General features: G+C 35.4%; 1 protein-coding gene across 1 annotated transcript in view; it reads right to left on the bottom strand.

Moving 5' to 3' along the window:
- Pde3b (phosphodiesterase 3B) overlaps positions 1–19,886 on the bottom strand; it is a 146,938-nt gene that overhangs the window by 31,749 nt on the left and 95,303 nt on the right. Inside the window, exons 3-7 of the mRNA XM_006978652.4 lie at positions 19,510–19,758; positions 16,509–16,648; positions 10,256–10,362; positions 4,794–5,004; positions 4,170–4,243 (exon numbers count right to left, since the gene is read on the bottom strand). Coding sequence (XP_006978714.2) covers positions 4,170–4,243; positions 4,794–5,004; positions 10,256–10,362; positions 16,509–16,648; positions 19,510–19,758 — 781 coding nt within the window. The remainder of the gene's footprint in view (positions 1–4,169; positions 4,244–4,793; positions 5,005–10,255; positions 10,363–16,508; positions 16,649–19,509; positions 19,759–19,886) is intronic.

Genomic DNA, 19,886 nt, shown 5'->3' with positions numbered 1-19,886 from the left:
ACTATCACAATAATCCACTTTTAGAACATTCTCATCATCTCCAAAATGTCCCTCATGCCTGTTGGAGGCTAATCGCCACTATCCTCTTAAGTCTCAACTGTTCTGACATCATATAAATTCACCCTTTGAGAATTTCTTATAAATGTAATAATAAAATATGTAAATATTTAAGCATTGCTTCTTTCAATTAAAACAATATCATCTGTGTTGAATCATACAACAAAAATTCATTGCTTTCACTGCTAAACAAAATTCCACTGTAGACATATACCTATAGCATTTATTCACTCACAAGCTATTCGTATTGCTTCCAGATCTGCACTACCATGCCGAAATTTGTGAATCAAGTGGTAAATCCACATGTAACTTTCTAGAAACTGACATATGTTTTTGAAAAAGGGTTCAAATTCCTCTGTATTCTTCCACTAGTAACTTTGATTTTAGCTTTCCTACTTAGAATATTAGTTTTATCTCATTGTAATAGTAAACTGCATTTCCCTGAGGATGTCTGTCATTTTATTCTATTTTAATTATCCAGTTAGCTCGTTTGCCAAATGACTGTCAATGAAATAGCTCCTCCTCCCGCTTCTTCTTCTCCTTTGTGTTTTTGGTTTGTTTCTTTTGCTTTTGTTTTTTGACACAGATGGTACTATATACCCAGGCTGACCTCAAATTCAAAAACTCCTTGCCTCTACCTCCTATATTCATACTACAAGTATATTTTTCCATATTTATCTAAGTAGTCTGACATACTACTATTGAAATTTTAAAGGATACAATAGGATACAACTCCTACTGAGACAAATAAATGCACCTATTTCCTGTTACTATTGATTTGTCCTCTTACTTCCTTATTCACACCTTTTGAATAAAAAACTCTTTTATTTCCTTTTTTTGCTTCCTTCTTTATGTACTAGTAGGTACTGAACTAGGGGCTTACTGGTGGTTGTAGGTAAGAGCTTTACCACTGAGCTATCCTCAGCTCTCTTTTTACTTTTAAATTTTAGGGGTGGGGGCTGGAGAGATGGTTCAGCAGTGAACAGTTACTGGCTGCTCTTCCAGAGGACCTGGGTTCAATTTCCAGCACCCACATGGTGGCTCACAATTATATGGAATTCAGTTCCCATAATTCAAATACAAGGGGAACTGATGCCCTCTTCTGGCTTACACGGGCAATGACTGCACATAGTACACAGACATACACACAGACAAAACACATACACATAAAAAAACTTTTTTAAAAATTGAAAATTTCAAACAGGTCTCATTAAGTTATAGAGAACAGTCTTGAATTTATTCTGTAGCTGGACTGGCTTTGACTCTATAGCTCAAACAGGGTGTGTACTTGCCTCCTGAGTAGCTGTCAAGGTCTGAACCATCAACTCTATTTAAGCTTTGAATAGCTAAAGGCAAATTTGTTATTTTTTTCTGTTGAAAATGGTAAAATTTGTATTTAAAAATTATTTTTTTCAAACCAAGGGCATACCAACTTGATCTATAACTTCTACAAGTTCTACAACTTTTTACACTGTGGTTTACATTAATTTTTAAGCATGTAGTAAAAGTAAGTATTCAAGTTCCTTTTCTGGCCAGTGGATATCCCAGCACTATCTGTTGAGAAAGCCATTCTTTCCTTTCTCAACAATCCTGGCTTACTTGTCAAAATTAGTTGATCATTAATGCAAAGCTCTTCCCATGGACTCTTGGTTCTATTCCACTGACCTGGGAACTTCATCTCTGTGCCCATAGCAAACATCTTGAATTCACATTTTCTATTGTAAGCCATTTGTACTTCCATATAAGCTTTAACATCTTAATTTACACTTTCCACCCCCTAAAATAAGAATTGGCTAAAATTTTATAAGGGCTGTATTAAATTTGTTTTTATCCATTTGGGAGAATTGTCATTTTACTAACACTAAGTTTTCAAATCCTACGAAATGTCTATCTGTTTATGTATTGTCTCAGCAAGGTTTTATAATTTTTGTGTATGAATTTTCTTTTACTTGTTCTGTTAGACTTATTCTAGCTACCTTATTCTTTTTGATAATACTTTGAATGAAATATTTTGTTAGCTTCGGTTTTTAACAGCTTATTTCTAACATGGAAAAACAGAGTTGAATTGAACTTGTTGGATTCTAGCAGTTCTAGGAGAGGGGCGGTGTGTGAGTGAGTGAGTGAGTGAGTGAGTGAGTGAGTGAGTGAGTGAGTGAGTGAGGTGTGTGTGTGTGTGTGTGTGTGTGTGTGTGTGTGTGTGTGTTACAGTTTATGACCTATCTATGAATAGATCATGAAAGATAATGATCTATTTGCTAGATGATGATAGGTAATTCATAGTGATCTAGATAATGATCTATGAATAGATATTCCTTTAGATTATGAATGATTTAATTTATTTTTCTTTCTCATTTTTCTTACTAAAGCATTAGTATACTGCTGAACAAAACTGAAGTGACCAAACATTCTCCTCAGCTGTTAATGAGCTTCTGGAAAGCAATAGTGTTTCTCCAATAGGAACAATTTTGGGCTGGTGAGATGACTCATCAGCATACTGTTCTCAAGTTTACTTCCTTACACCCTCATAGGGAGGCTCCTAACAACTTGTAACTCCAATTCTAGGGGATCTAACAAATACTTCTGGCCTCTGTGGGTACCTGCATTCCATTTATATATCCACACACATACACATAATTAAAAATAATAAATTAAATATTAAAAAATATAAAAAGAATGTTAACTGGGTCAGCAAAATGGCTCAGTGGACAAAGGTGCTTGCTGCTAAGCCTGATGACCTGAGTTCAAGACCCTATTACCACAAGCTGCCTTCTGACCTTCACACATGTTCTTCATGCACATATACTTACATGCAGGCTTACATGCAGGCCCATGGACACAGACACACACACACACTAAAATTTAAGAGGGCTGAGAATATAGCTCAGTGGTAGAGCCCTTGCCAAGTATTCATAATGCTCTCAGTTCAAGCTTCAACAACATAAAAAATAAATAAATGTAATATAAAATTTTAAAATATTACTGTCTCTTTTCCATTAATGATATTAGTTGTGAATATACCTACCTTTTATGAAGTTGAAGAACTACCTAGCGATTACAAGTTTGGTTTTAACCACAAAAAAAAAAAAACCTGTTAATTTTTATATAGTGCTTCTCTTTTTTTCTCTATCTCTTGAGAATATCATGTGATTTTTCCCCCCTCTGTTTCATTACTTTGGTGTGTCTCACTGATTAACCTATGGATGCCTCATGATTCTTGCATTTTGGGAATGCCAGTTGACCACGGGGGGTGGGGGAGGGAGCATTTTTACATTGCTAAATTCAGTCTGCTAGTATTTTGTTAAGAATTTTTATGTCTACATACATAAGAGGTATCACTCTGTTGCCTATTCTTGTGACGATTCTGTGTAGATGTGGTGTTCAAGTAATGTAAGTCAAATGAGTAAGCTGGGAGGTATTACTTCCTCTGTTTTTAGAAGAGTGTGGGTGAAGGATTAGTCACAGTCCTCTTTTGCTTTTAAACAACCTTTTAAGATGTAAATTAAACAAATAAATAATTTTAAAACTGTTGAGTTGTATACTTTAAAAGTGCATATTATAAGAGCCTATTTCTCTGTGACCCCCTTTTACCAAGGTTACAGCCTTTTAAAGTTTATTACTTCCATGATCATTTTTTTTAAGTTATAGAATAGCTAAAATTTCATCAACAGCATTTCTTGTCTGAGTATAAAATAACATTAATCACTTCTCTCAATGACATCAAAAACTATGTACTCCCTTTCAAACTTAAATTGTGTAATACAAATTTCAACATCACTAATTTCACTATTTACAATGCTAGCCACAACCAAAGACTATATTCATCTGTACAACACATTTCTTACTCTTCAAAATATCCCCACCATCTGTCAGTGTCATTCTTAGTAATTCCTGGAGAATAAGTATAAACACTGTATTCTTCACTGTGAAGATGGAGAAGTGTGAGCTGCAATGTAATCAGTGTAGAGTATTCACTTAGTACATGTGACTCTTTGAGTTTCATCCCCAGCACATCGAAAACAAAAACCCAGAAATGTAAAACCAGGTACATGGAAGTTAAAAACCAATGTAAAACTAGCCTTGAACTCAAATACATATGATTGATGCAGTCTCACCTGATTTTCCACTGTGGTGATCTGTACCTTCGGGTTCACATGTTGAAACATACTTGAGTATTTGATGTCCACAGCTTATAAAATAAAATAGATAAATATATATAATAAATGAAGGCTTTTTTTTACCTGAACATAATTAGGGAATCTGCCTAATTCTTAAATAAGATCCTAACTGCAACATATCCTAATATATTAATCTGTGCATAAACCTGAATAATTTTATTGTAGGACGCTCCTTTGTATCCTTAAAGGAAATAACATGTTTTTGAAAGTAAACACTGGGGTCTAAGATAAAACCTGTATTTTACTGGAGCCAAATAAGAACACCAAATCCACAAGAGACTGCAAAATAAGCACTAAGTAGTGTAGTATATATTAAATTATGTTTACTAAAACATTATGAGAAATAGAATACCACTATATTTCACCTTAGATGGAGATTATTTATCTGGAAATTAAAAGCACTGAACTGAGAAAAACATTTAATTATAGTAAGAACTACTAGGTTAAATACAGGGGATGTAATCTTAATCCACCCTCCACTTATAACACAGACTCAGAAAACCACCAATATCTTTCAAGAGAACCTATATACTGAAGCAGAAATAAGGTTAGGGAACTTACCTGCTACACAGATTGCTATCAGGGTTTCTCAGGTACTGATAGAAATCTGCTGCATTGGGTACACTGCTCAGTGATCTATGTAAAATAATACTTGGCTTAGAAAGAAAATCAGCAGTATCAGGAAATTCGATGGGTGATCGATTAGTTAGAGAGCCAGCAGACACTGGTACATGGCTTGAGGAATTCACAAGACTCAGGCTGGGCAAAGCACCTAAAAATTAAGAAGGACATATAAATAAGTGTGTATTTACTGTGTATGTTTTGAGTTACTATAAAGAGCATTTGCCTCCTAAAAGAAAGAAATTTCAATTTAATAATAAATTTTTATCTGTGCTGGGCTCTGAGACAATCTAAGAATTTAAGCAAAATTGTATTTTGTGTTGTATTTGTCATTACTAATCACTACTAAGTAATTAGTAGTTATCAGCCTCTGGCACAACAATACATAGTAGGTAAATATTGAGAATTCCTTTAAAGGTGTGGGATGCACAGCATAAATTTTTTCAAGTTAAAATTGGTCTTGATCTTTACATTTTTTGAAAGGCCCATGATTTCAAGAAAAAAAAAAGATTGTCCATATGACAAAGTATTGGAAATTTTTCCTAATTCATTACATTAATTATTGAAGAACTAAAGTTCTTAACATTAAGCAAGTTGTTGAAATTATACTAGCACAGTGACAGGCTTTTAAAAAATAAAACCATGAATTCCTGCTCATTCATCAAACACATGAGAGAGGCTACTTTATGCTGAAAATGTGTTGAATTTCACAATGGAGAAAATAGTATCTCTGCAACTCAATAAGCCTAGAACACAGTAAAGAGAATAACACAAATAAAATGAAGTCAAAAATCCTTCAAGACCAAGTAGCACTGGTGGAGTCTTTGGTGAACTCCTTGGACTAACGTGATAAAGATTTACCTGGAGAGGTACACAGAGGCAATACTTTGGTAGGAATTAAAGATCCAATAAAACAGTTATATGGTGACTATATATCACACATCTTTAAGTATTAATGTTTGCATATCTTAGCACTTGTGACTAATGCAGCAATGGACATGGAAGAATATGTACAACCACATTGGACCTATTTCCTGTTATCTCTAGAAGAGGGACTCCTGTTCACATACTTCCAGCTATAATTTTTGAGGTTTCCAGACAGGCTATGTCAATTTTCATCCCTAATATGTAACTATAGGTTCCTTTCCTCTACACCTTCTCCAGCATTAGTATCATATCATAAATGTTCTGTAACACAACCTGAGATAGTTTTTGAGAAGCAGGGTTCTAAATTCATTCCTTTGCATATGAATATCTACTTAAAGCAGCATGTGAAATGAAAATACTTCATTCTACTACCAAGTCATCAGGGCCTTGACCATAAATGTAAAGGTTTATTTCTGAATTCTATTATCCAAATTGAAGTTTATTTATGCCAATAACTGTGGTGGTATTTTATTTGTGCTGAAATGTGGTGATCTTGCTTGTATGTTAATAAATAAAGCCTGCCTGGAGATCAGGGGAGGGGGGGAAGGCCAGCCATTTTAAGGAAACAAGAAGTCAGGGAGCACACACCCTTAATCCCTTAGCAGGCAGGACCTCTGTGTGCTCAACGCCACACTTGGAAACAGAGCCAAGCATGGTGACACATGCCTTTAATCCCCAGTACCAATCATAGAGACCTGGAGGTCTGTACAGACAGACAGAAAGTGACAGAGCTGTGTAGGAAGAAGAAGTGAAGTAGCTGGGCTAAGATAGCCAATGAGAAGGCAGAACAGCATGGCAATAAAGGTGTGGTAGACAGGAAGTAACATGCATTTGGAAACTGAAGAGTTGCTGAGGTAAGGTTGGCTGGTGGCTTTCCTTATTTCCCTGATCTAAGGTTTTTACCCCTATATTTGGCTCTGTGTTTTTTTATTTAATAGGACCATTTAGAAATTCGCCTACATTTAATGATGGGTGATGTTGCTCTGTATGCTGTGAATATGCATTGCTCTGACTGGTTGTTAAATAAAATGCTGATTGGCCAGTAGACAGGCAGGAAGTATAGCTGGGATAAGCAGACAAGGAGAATTCTGGGAAGAAGAGAGCTGAGTCAGGAGTCGCCAGCCAGACACAGGAAACAAGATGTGAAGGCAGAACTGAGAAAGGGCACCAAGCCACGTGGCTAAACATAGATAAGAATTATGGGTTAATTTAAATGTAAGAGCTAGTCAGTAATAAGCTTGAGCTAATGACCATACAGTTCGTAAATAATATAAGCCTCTGTGTGTTTACTTGGGTCTGAGCGGCTGTGGACTGACAGGTAAGGAGAGATTTGTCCTAACCATAGGCCAGATGGGACACAGGAAAACTTCAGCTACAAATAACATACTCTCTTAATTACTGCAACTTTGTAATAAGTTTTAATGACTGGAATTGTGAGTTCTTTTTTTTTCTTTTTCACAAAACTTTACACACCCCCCCCCCCTTTAATGGACTCTCCTTCTGTTTAGGACTTTAACCTATTTTGCAATTCATTTTCATCATTCCTTCTATTTTTTCTGAATTCTATAGATTATTCAACTTTTTAAATCATTCGTCTCTATTACCAATGCTAGCCTTATCTATATTATATACATCTGTGAAGTGCCAGTCTGTGTGCAATTATAATGCTTTTCCTTGTTTCAGTCATGTCTAGTACCATATAAGTTTACATCTATTTACCCACTCTGTACCCTTTCCTGCTATTGTTATTATACATATATTATAAAATGCTATGAGGATTTGTTACTCATTAATTGTTTCCTTATAATAACCTACTTGGGCTAAAGAGTTCTTTTCTTTTACTATGCAGTTCCATACTGGAATGCAAATTATTTTTATCCTATCTAAGGAACTTTCTTTGCAGAATTTCAGTGAGATGTGAGAGCAACAAATTCATTCAGTTTTGGTATATAAGAAAAACTGTTTCATTTTCTAGCATCTTTCCTGAACAAAGAAAACAAGTTTCTCTAGCTGTACTGATATACTATACACTGTGAAACAGTTATCACAAGCACATTAAATGCACCCATCGTGTGTGCATGCATGTGTGCTAAAAAACAGTGGAAAGGGATTTCTATACCACTAACTCTCCATGGTTACTGCATTAGATAGAGAGGTTGACATTGGAATTTTTTTTTAAATGTTTCAAAATTTTTCAAACACAGTTCTGTTGTCTTTGGCTTCCAAAGTTGCTGATGAAGTCATTGTGTTAGTGTTTTCCCTTGAAAATAATCTTTTCCTAGTTCCTTGGGGGATTTTTCTTTTTATCTTTGCAATTCAGGAAACTGACTTTTACCTAAGATTCTTCTTTAACGACTGAGAACTCACTCAGCTTAGTGAATCAATTTTATTAACTAAAAAAATGATACTGTCCTTTCCTTTGTAATTTTATTTACACATATACTATAAATTTTGATGGTGTTCCCATTTTGCACATTTGGTTCTATTATTTGTCTTCTTTTTCTTCTCTCTGTAATTCTGTTTCAACATCTTCTACTCCTCTGTTGTCAGGGTCAGTGCTTTTGTCTTCTGTTAGAAGACTCCAAGAACTTAAACTTAAGCAAGTGCATTCTTCAATTCTAGATGTTCCACTGACACTTTCCTGTGCATCCAATTCTCTGTCTGAGGAAGCTGTATATTTTTGGCATTTTCTCTGAAACATCATTGTTATTTTTAATACTGCTAAACCCAATAAAGTAAATCTCCTGTTTCTAGTGCCTATTTCCCCTGATTATCGGTAATATTTACTGCCTCTTCACAATTATACCTTAACATGCATTAAAAAATTTTGTTATATAAGAATACTGAAGCCGGGCGGTGGTGGCGCACACCTTTAATCCCAGCACTCGGGAGGAAGAGTCAGACGGATCTTTGTGAGTTCAAGGCCAGCCTGGTCTACAGAGTGAGATCCAGGAAAGGCGCAAAGCTACACAGAGAAACCCTGTCTCGAAAAACCAAAAAAAAAAAAAAAAAAAAAGAAAGAAAGAAAAAAAAAAGAATACTGAAAAGTTATTGATTGATTATATATATATATATATATATACACACACACACATACATACACTTAATGTTTTTACTTTACATGCATGGATGTTTTACTTGTATGTATGTCTATGTACTAATGTATACCTCATGCACATGGAAGCCAGAAGAGGGCATCAGATGCCCTGGAATAGAAGTTACAGATGGTTGTCACATGGGTACTAGGAATCCAACCCAGATATCCAGTGAGAGCAACCATTGTTCTTAATGGCTAAGCCATCACTCTATCCCCCACTATGTTGTATTTTTAAAATATCTTTCACCCAAGAAGTTCTGAAAAATCATCTAATCTGGGATTTTTTTGTTTATTTATTTATGTGTTGTTTATGTATGTGTATGTGTGAGTGTACATATGTGATATGTGTGTGTTTACATATATGTGTGTATTTGAAGGGTGTGTGTGTGTATATATGTATGTATGCATGTGAAAGCCAAAAAATAATCTCTTGCATTGTTCCTCAGGAGCTGCCCATCTTTTTGTTTTTTGACCTTTTTTTCCCCTTTATACAACAGGTTCTGTCATTGACCTGGGACTAGTCACACAGACTAGGCTGGAAAGCCAGTGAGTAACAGGGACCTCCTGCCTCTGTCTCTCCAGTTACTATCACCTGAGGACTGAACTAAGTTCTTTACTATTTCCCCATCCCTCTAATCCTTAGTTTAAGGGAAATACTATTAGAACAGTGGTTCTGAACCTGTAGGTTATAACCTCATTAGGAGATGCATATCAGACATTTATATTACGACTCATAACAGTAGCAAAATTACAGTTAGGAAGTAGCAACAAAATAATTTTATGGTTGGGGATCACCACAACATGGGAAACTGTACTGAAGAGTCACAGTATTAGGAAGGTTGAGAACCACTGTGTTAGAATGACTTGTCAGGATGTAATCAGGGATTTTTCTACTCTAATACTAAATATTTTTACCACAATCACCATTTTACAAAATCAATACACTCTTCAAATTTTTTTTCCTTTTTTCTGGATCTGCAACTATTTCAAGTCATGAAAATGGTTCCTTATTTTCTATCTGAATGCTAGTGACTATCCAAGTATATAGTACATAGATGTCCAAAATGTTTACTCAGTGAACTAAAAAATGGACAAATAGTAGCCAACACAAATAGCTTAAACATGTCAAAACATTCTATGATAGTCAAATTAAAATGTGTGAAATAAGAATTTACATTGCCATGTGCTTTAAGGACTTTCATGTTTAATTCATAAAGACTTATTTGTAAGCCAGAGAAGGTGATGTCACCTATAGTTCCAAATACTTGAAAGGCTGATGTAGAAAGAGCCCGTGACACAAAGGGTTCAAAGCCAGTCTCTACAACAGTAACACCTTGCCTCTTAAAAACATATTTTTAAAAACAGGAGTATTTCTTACCAGCTCTTCTCAGACCTACATGGTGAGTCAGCGACACAGATGATGATCTCTGCTTTGGAACTGTCAGGAGATTCGAACTGAAAGGCCCATTTAGGGGCATTCCATGACTAATAAAAGGAAAAAGTAAGAATTCTTAGATCATAAAAATTCCCTTTTATTCTTTTTTCTCTTGGCAAACCAATTAGCAAATTTATATTTCTACATTCAGACATAAGAGTTCTGCCTAAGGCCTAGAGGGGATACAGCAAAGCTTTTCTATTAAAAGGGTAAAATAAAAAAATGTTATGGCCGGGCAGCAGTGGCATAAACCTTTAATCCTAGCACTTGGAAGACAGAGCTAGGCAGATATCTATGAGTTTGAGGCCAGCCTGGGCTACAGTGACTTCCAGGACAGGCACCAAAACTACACAGAGAAACCCTGTCTCAAAAACCAAAAAAAAAAAAAAAAATGCTTCTGACTTTTCATTTCACAATGTCTCTAATGTAACTTCTCAATCCTGCCACAGTAGCAAAGAAGCAACCACGTACAGTATAAAGTGGCATGGGTAATTTTCCACAAAATGCTGTCCAAAAAAACAGTATGGAACAGATTAGACCCAGCAGGTGTGGTTTACTGATCATTCCTAAAGTTATCACCTGGAAGGCTTCTTGAAACAGACTCTGGTCTCACCCCCATGGTTTCCAATTTAGTAAGTCTTGGACAGGCCACATAAGGCCAGGTAATATGGCTTTCTAACAAGGTTTTACATGATGCAGGTTTGCTGAGCCAGAGCCCTCACTGAGAACCACTGACCTAAAGTAAAGTTTTCCCTTATTTTTTGTTCCCCTTTCTCACAGACACAATCAGTAATCAAGTCATTTTATAGAACTGAAATATTTACTATAGGTTCTAGGGCTTTCACTAAGAAATTAAATATTGATAATATACTATCGACATTTAATCACAGTACACTAAGATCATAAATAAAATATAATATATAATATCTATTACAAAGTATATGAAACACATAAATGCTGTATCTTCCTTTCTTTATTTATTTATGGGCCTACTTTCCTTTACTGGTTGACTCCAAATGTGACCTTAATGACATAATGAACACCATTCCTGTAAGACAATTATTTAGCAGCCATTTTCTTCATAGTTACAAGTATGCCAAACTCTTCACAGCAAATTGAACAGGCCTCAGGACTACATTCTCTGTCTACTTTCTTTCACTTTTTATTGATGTAGGCTCAGTTCTCAGTAAGATCCTCCCTAGATCCTTCCATCCTTCCTGCTATCAAATTCCATTTACTCAATGAAGGCCTAGTTTTGGCCTCAGAGGTATTTATTTATCACAAATGGTCCCAAATTGTTCATAATTTTAATGCTTAAAATTTTTTGAGTGTTTATGTAGTATGAGGGCATTTATGTATACATGTTCATATGTGTGTAGGCACAAGTGTGTGTTCACAACAGGTACACATGCATGTGCATAAGCATGCATGAGGAGGCTTGAGGCTGACACAGGTAATCGTCATTGACGGTCTTCAACCTCACTCAGTCTTACAACCGAGTCCAGTGCTTGATGATCGGGGCTGGGCTAGGTAACCAGCTTGATCCAGGGGTACCTTGTCTGTCCTCTGAGTGCTGAAATTATGAGCAGGTCACAATCCAGCATTTATAAAGGTGCTAGAAATCCAAATTCAGGCCCTTACACTTGGATAACAAGCAGTTTTTCACTGAGCCATTGACCCAGGCCTTTGTGAGTTCCTTTTGGGTCTGTATCTTTCTCATATCCACATTCATTTCAGATATAGCACAATGATTAAGAGAGGTGTTCAAAGGATTTTGAAGGGCAAATAAATAATAGACTCTTTAGGTCTTTACAGAAAATAACAGATCTTGTCTACTCTGAAATTTTGAGTGAGTACTTTTTCTTCACAGAATCAACATCATAATCCAACATGGGTGCCATACCCCTACAGGGCAGTTAAGCAGTCATCTGTCTTCAAAGATCTGTGTTAGTGTAATCATAAACCCTTCACTGAAATTCAAAGACTTCAGTACTAATGGGTAAGAATGGATAGAAAGTGAAAAGTTTCAGAAAGCAGGGAGAAAGAAGGTGTTAGGGAAATTAACAAGCTGAACCTATTACTTCTCCTTAATGAACAAAGCTGCTTTTCTCAGGTGATAGTATTTGCTGATAATTCAGTTATTTGGAAATTAACTGGTTATTAGAAAGCTTTAAGAAGTCTAAAACAAGTTGTAGCTTATTGTTTTCATGTATGGAGCTTATATTATTTTCAATGCTCTTTTCTTTTTTCTTTTTTTTTTTTTTTTTTTTTGGTTTTTTGAGACAGGGTTTCTCTGTGTAACTTTGCGCCTTTCCTGGAACTCACTTGGTAGCCCAGGCTGGCCTCGAACTCACAGAGATCTGCCTGCCTCTGCCTCCCGAGTGCTGGGATTAAAGGTGTGCGCCACCACCGCCCGGCTTAATGCTTTATTTTTAATCAGCAACATTGTTGTTTCTGTTCTGTTTTTCAGTGCAGGAGTTAAACCCTGTGCCTCTTGTCACTGTGGTACTTTGAAAGACTGCTCCACTGAGTTCCATCTTTTCCAAGTATGGCTGAGGAGCTCTCATAAGGTAACAACAGATTTTCAAGTTCCAGACAAAGAGCTTAAGAATCATTCTACAGATATTCATAAGGGATCCCAAGACTTAATGATTAGAAAACCACACAATCAAAGCTTTGCTTAAGGAAGATGGAACAATTGGTGAAGGATTGAAAATTGTCTATAAGTGGCTAATTCAATAGCCCAAGAGAGCTGTAGCAAAACTATGAAATAATGTAGACAAAGTAATAAAGGCAAAGATGAAACAGAGGGCAACATTACAAAAATTTATGCCAAGAAACAAAGCCCAAATAATGATAACAGAATTTGTTTTTCAAGACGGCTGAGGGATGAGAAGTCTGGCTTCAGCTATATCTAGAGAGGTTTATAACTGTTATCGTGTAAATTCATAGTCAGGGAAGCTATAATCAGACACAAAGCTGAGTTTAAATCAAGGCCCAAAAGCCTAGCATGGGAGAGAACTATAACAATATCAGGGTGAATACAGAGCTATCACTAAAACTCTAAAGATACCTGTATAAAAGTATCATTCGTATTAATTGATGTCACATAGCATATGTCTAGATGATGGTCACATGACTTTGTTTGAATTAAATTCCCTAATATCTAATTAAAATTCAATTATTTAGTCATACTAGACATAGTCCAAATGTTCAATAATCACATGTAGCTAGGGGCTACAATTTAGACAGTGCAGATATAAAATACTTGTTTCTGCATAAATTTATTTTGTATAGCACAGATCTAGAGACTTGTATTAGAAAAGAGTGATGGTTGCTGATGTTTTACATATTCCTGACTGTCTTAAAGTTTCACTGATTTGATTAAATAACAACCAAATTGTCTTGGGGAGGAAAGGAGGAAAGTTATTTCAACTTATAACTCTCAGGACATACTCCATCACTGATGGAAGTGAGGGCAGGAATTCAAGGCAGGAGCCTGGAGGCAGAGGCCATGAGGGGTGCTGCTTAATGGCTTGCTCAGCCTGCTTTCTTATAGAATCCGGAACTACCAACTAGCCCAGGGGTGGTACCATCTACAATGAGCTGGGCCCTCCCACACTGATCACTAATCAAGACAATGCCCCATCAGCCTGCCTAAGATGTCTAATGGAGGCATTTTCTCAACTGAGGTTCCTCTTCCCAGATGGCCCTGGCTTCTGTCAAGTTTATATAAAACTAGCCAACACACCATTTTATCCCAACTATGTGTAAAGTACATTTGGAAATTTATTACTGAGAAACTCCAGCTTCTGCATGCAAGAAAAACTCTATTTAGTCTTTAGAGTATATATCTCTTTAAAGGAGTGACACACAGAACACCAATAACTGTTTTGGTCAAATTTCTAAATCTCTGATGAAAAATATGAGTTTTTTTAAGTTCATTGAATCTAGAATCTACCTATATCATGAACACATCTTAACTGAGATTTCTCTAAATTATATTTCTATTTTTAAAATGACTTGAATATGTCAAACATTTTTAACTGAAAATATATTGCTGTAATGCAAATGTGAAGAGTAAAACAAAAACCTGTCATTTTTGGTTTTTTTTTAAAGCATTTTAAAATTTTATTTATTTATATTTTATGTAAGAGTGCTACGCATGTATACCTGCACACCAGAAGAGGGCATCAGATCCTATTATAGATGGTTGTGAGCCTCTATGTGGTTGCTGGGAATTGAACTCAGGACCACTGGAAGAGCATCGAGTGATCTTAACAGCTAAGCCATTTCTCCAGCCCCCTGCTCTTGCTTTTTAAACCCACCATATTTCCAAAATTATGATTCCTTCCAATGGCAAAGAAATCTATCCTTAGTTTATTTCCTATTTTCCATTTCCCCACATCACACTACCATTTTTTTAAAAAAAATAAAAAACTATCATGTCTAAGTTTAAGACAAAATTTTTACTGTTTCTCATTTTCCTGTACTATAAATTCATAATTCAATCTACTGTTCTATACATTAAAGTTTTATGAGAAAGAAACTGCTTGATCAAATATTACAAAACTCAAATTAATAAACCACAAAACAATGTGGGAATCTGTGTGTGTTTCCCATATAAATCCTAACATAGGTTTTAACATATGAACAGCTATGATTCAATCCTGCCATCTACTGTTTCAAATGTGTAACTGTACATAGCTCAAACTAAACAAAGTTAAGCTTGCCACCTGCTCAGCAGGTAGTGAGACAGTAGTTTAACATGGAATTTCCATTCATTACAATTCTACTAACCCAGGTAACTGACTGAAAAGAAGTTTCTACCCACACAAGAGATCTGTATCTTTAATGGCTTTCAAAAGATGAAGTATTAAATCTTTTGTTATAGGTAAAATGGTATTTATAAATATTCATAAATTTTTAGTTCCTGTATTTTCCCAGCCTCATCTAACTGTGATTTCTGATTTGGCAGTGTTTCATTTCAAGCCAGTTCTCAAGAGAGTATATAATATGACAATGTCTCAGCTTACATAGGAACAGGTTTGGAACATTCTTGCTACCTTACACTAGCAACTGTAATAAGTCTGAAGAATATTCTTTTTTTCCAAGTCAGTAACTGTAGAATCACCTACCATGGCACCCTACACAATGAATTGGTGGCTGCCTCCATAAATTTGAATGCTGCCCCAAGCATAATAGTAGAAACCTAGCCTAGCATATGGCGGAGCTCTAGGTTTGAACCTCTGCAGAAGAGGCAGAAAGGATCCAGAAACACAACATGCTAAACTGATTTAGTATCCCTAAGCAAGTGTTTCTCAACATGTGGGTCGCAACCTCTTTACGGATTAGAATGACCCTTTAGGGGTTGTCTAAGACCATCAGAAAACACAAATATTTACGTTACGATTCATAACAGTAGCAAAATTACATTTATGAAGTAGCAACGAAAATAATTTTATGGTTGGAGGTTGCCACAACATGAGGAACTGTATTAAAGGTCACATCATTAGGGAGGTTGAGAACCACTAAGCACTGACATGTTTTTTAAGGTTCCAGCATTCTCTGTACCCCAACTGACCTAAGTTTTGAGAGAGTGTTGCCTTCTTTTTAAGAATCAGTTTCTTGATTGTAACTATTATTGCTAAGGTGAGTTATGTAGGCTTAAAAAAGAAGGGGTAACCCAAAACTGTCTGTTCCCACCATGCATCTGATGTCATGCCCCACAGCTGAAAATCTCATAGAAGGACAGAAAAGGGAGTAATCCCATTCCAAAGAAAATTCCAACCATTCCTGAAATTCCCTGATTTTTCCTCTCTTTAGAACAATACCTTAGCAATACTTTCCTTCAGTAAAGCTTGCCTATCAAGCTAACCAAAATTCCACAGGGCTAATCTCTCTTTAGAAGTCTGAATTCATTCATCCCTTGAGTAGTATTTCTCTGCCTTATAATTAACTTTAAATCCTTACTTTATCTCATCTTTCTATTTTTTTCTTTGACAGAGGCAAGAACTGAAACACTAGCTTGAAGTCTCAATACAGTTTGCTCTCAAGGGTTACCAACTTTAAGAATTTCTACCTATGTTGTCCTAAAAATACTGCAACAATACTTTCTTGATTTTAAAACAATTTCAAATGTTATTTGTCAAAAGAAAATGGATGCTTTAGATTTCAAAGGCTCTCAGAATTTTACCTTGGAACACCTAGTTCTTGGTGAGGTCTTCTGCCACTGCTGCGGTCCCACCTGGAATAGTGCTCATTAGCCAGCAATGCTGATGCTCCTGAGCTCCTCCTCAGCTGTGCAGTTGAGAAACTGGTTCTACTACTCAGTCCCTGTCAAATAAGTTCAAAACAGATAAATTATCATCCTTTAACATGCTATGTTTAAGGACACATATAATATGTACAGGTCAAACAAAATTTCATTCTAAAAATCTTCCAACATTTCACTTCCACGTCCAAATTCCACTTTCCATATTGTTGTTCTTTTTTTTTTTCTTAATAAAAAAGCTCCTGAACTCTTATGACTTAAACTACATTTTTTAATTTTGACATTTTACATGAAAGCTGTAAAATAGGTATGGAAGATTGATACTAAAAATCTGCTTCAGAGGACAGAGTTAGGCCCAGGACGACCATCCTTTTTATATTTTCAGCAAAAGGTATCTCAAGTACAGGACAGCTAATGTGGAAAAGCTTTGGGGTTCTCGGTTACTTTTTAAATTAATGATTAAGTACAGAACATCTTAAACATTATTTTACTGTAATTTTTGAGTAAATTCTCAATTGATCTAAATGTTCAATTAAAGGGAATAATACTTTTCTTAAACCACTGTAAATAACCATGTCCCTGAGATACACCTAATATAATGTCTATTTTATGAATTTTCTTCTCTAGCAGACACTTCAACAATATCAGAAATCTCAATAGTATATGTAACTTTTCACAAGGATGCTGATTTTGAAAAGGTCCACGGTAAGTTAGGTATATAGTGACAACATTCTCCATATAACCCTTACTTACTCTGACTTAAGTTCATATAATCTTTCTTAGCTCTTAACATATTTATAAAATATTCTATTAAATGATCTGTCCGTATTCCCTTTTGGTGAATAATTTTTTCACCAATTCTGTGGCTCTTTTCTGAAGCAAATTAAGGCTTTGTGTTTATATGCTTTTCCAAAATCAGAGACAAATTAGATATGAAATCCTAATGAGTTTAAAAAACACAAAGAAAAGGCAAGATTGTTACTTTCTGGTTCTTACATGACTTACAGCAGCAGATTTTAGCACCCTAAATTACTGTAATTAACTACAATGCTTAGGAAATGAGCTATTTTAGAGATTCTGCTTAATTAATATCATGTTTAAAATGTACAAGAAAACTTTTCTACACATTCAATACAGCAGCATAATAATGATTTCAATGGCGCTTTTCTGATTAGAATTGTCTGTTTTCCTTTTCAGAGTTTTGGGGCAAAGTCTTGGTATGTAGCCTAGTCCCTTGACTTCCATCTTCAAGTGCTGCAATTACAGCACCTGCCACTACATCCTGCTAATGGTTACAGCTTTAAAGAATTACTGTCTTTAAAAATCACTATCGCTGGGCGGTGGTGGCACACGCCTTTAATCCCAGCACTCGGGAGGCAGAGCCAGGTGGATCTCTGTGAGTTCGAGGCCAGCATGGTCTACAGAGCGAGATCCAGGAAAGGCGCAAAGCTACACAGAGAAACCCTGTCTGGAAAAACCAAAAAAAAAAAAAAAATCACTATCTTAGATCAATAAATGTCAGTGGGAAATGAAAAAGAACAACATATTGGGTGAAAACTCAAGAATATTTTAGAATCATGTCATTAATTACTGACTTTCATCACTTTTGGTGTTTGTGATTATGTGGTATACTAAAAAAGCCACACGAGTCAATATCATTGTTAAGTGAGCTCTAATGGGTTACAGGCACCATTTGCTAAACTTTTTAAAAGTAAAAGCATCAATTAACTATCTATGATCCAGATGATCAATAGTTTTCAAGTCCCTAACTATCCTTGCATAATTTTTCAACATTTCTAAACCCTAATGTTAAGATCTGATAATATGAAATTAACTGATCAAAGGTCCTTAAAAATTCTGTATTTTCCTTTTCTAGGTATAACTGCATAACTAGTGCAATTTGACAAAATTAACTTATTTGAATTTTACCTTTTCTTGGTTAGTTCTTAGCTATAGAAGCAGTTGAACTACTATAATCCTTAAAATATTTCTAGTTTTTATTTGTTTGTTTTTCAAGACAGGGTTTCTCTGTGTAGTTTTGGTACTTGTCCTGGATCTCGCTCTGTAGACCAGGCTGGCCTCGAATTTACAGAGATCCACCTGCCTCTACCTCCCAAGTACTGGGATTAAAGGCGTGAGCCACCATCACCCGGCAAAGTATTTCTAGTTTTAAAGATTTATTATTTTAGCTATTAGTAAAGCTGTCACAATACAGTGACAGATAACAGCACTATAACAAGCATAATAAATACCAAGTTAGTATATCCCGCATGTATTACTAGTGTCTAAAGTAAATCTTATTTATTTTAAATAAAAATAATTTTTTTATTCCAAAAAAGTAATTCCATATCTAATTGTGGAAAAAACCAGTGCCCACTGAGCTATATAAAAAAATGCAGTGAGTAAAGGGAGGCAAGGTTTTAAATCTGTAAAAAATCATTAAGTAGTAATAATATATTATTATAATGGTCATTTGTTCTTGGTTCAACAAGTGTAATTCCTGGACTCTATAAAAGAAAAAAGATTAATGACATGATCTACTAGTTATTTAAGCCTGGAACTAAGTTCCTTGGTACTTTCTACTTCTTATTACAATGATACCACCTAGTTCTTAGCATATAAATTGTAACCGCTAAGTACAGCAGTGCTATTTAAGATAAAAACTGCTAGAGGCATAACATTTGCACAGCATATGTAAGTCCCTTGGTTCAATCCCCAGCACTGAGAAGTAATTAATGAAAAATAAGTAGAGAATTACTTTCATTTGTAATTCTCTGTAAAGCCACAGGCAGCATGATATAATATAAAAGAAGCCGATCCTTGGAAAGGAAATTGTGTATTATAAGACATTTAGAGGAATGTTTTTCATGAAAACAAATCATTAAATGAGATAAACAAAGCTGGATGATTACTGTATTTTAACCTTGTGAAATTTTCGATCTCCTTTCTCTACTGGATCTTCTACTTCAGAGTAGGGATAAAATCCAGGAAATGGTGTGAGAGGATTAATCTTTGGCCTACAGGAACCTGAGAAAGCACCCATCAAGCTACTAATACTCCGCAGAGAAGAAATGACTTGTGGGGGAAGGCTTGGGTCAATCAGAAGATCTGACACCATATTGCGAGCTTCATTTAGCACTGAAAGATCAATTCCATTTCCACTTCCAGAATTCTAGAAAACAAAAAGGAAAATTATGTATTTGGTACACAGAAAATTTAACATTAAAAAAATACTCTGATTTAAACTAAGGTGAATCTTACAATACTTAAATAATATAATCCTGTTAATTACAAAATTTT

Source organism: Peromyscus maniculatus, chromosome 1, assembly GCF_049852395.1.
Source record: "Peromyscus maniculatus bairdii isolate BWxNUB_F1_BW_parent chromosome 1, HU_Pman_BW_mat_3.1, whole genome shotgun sequence".
NCBI classification, from domain to species: Eukaryota; Metazoa; Chordata; class Mammalia; order Rodentia; family Cricetidae; genus Peromyscus; species Peromyscus maniculatus.
This window is presented reverse-complemented; position numbering and strand designations above follow the sequence as displayed.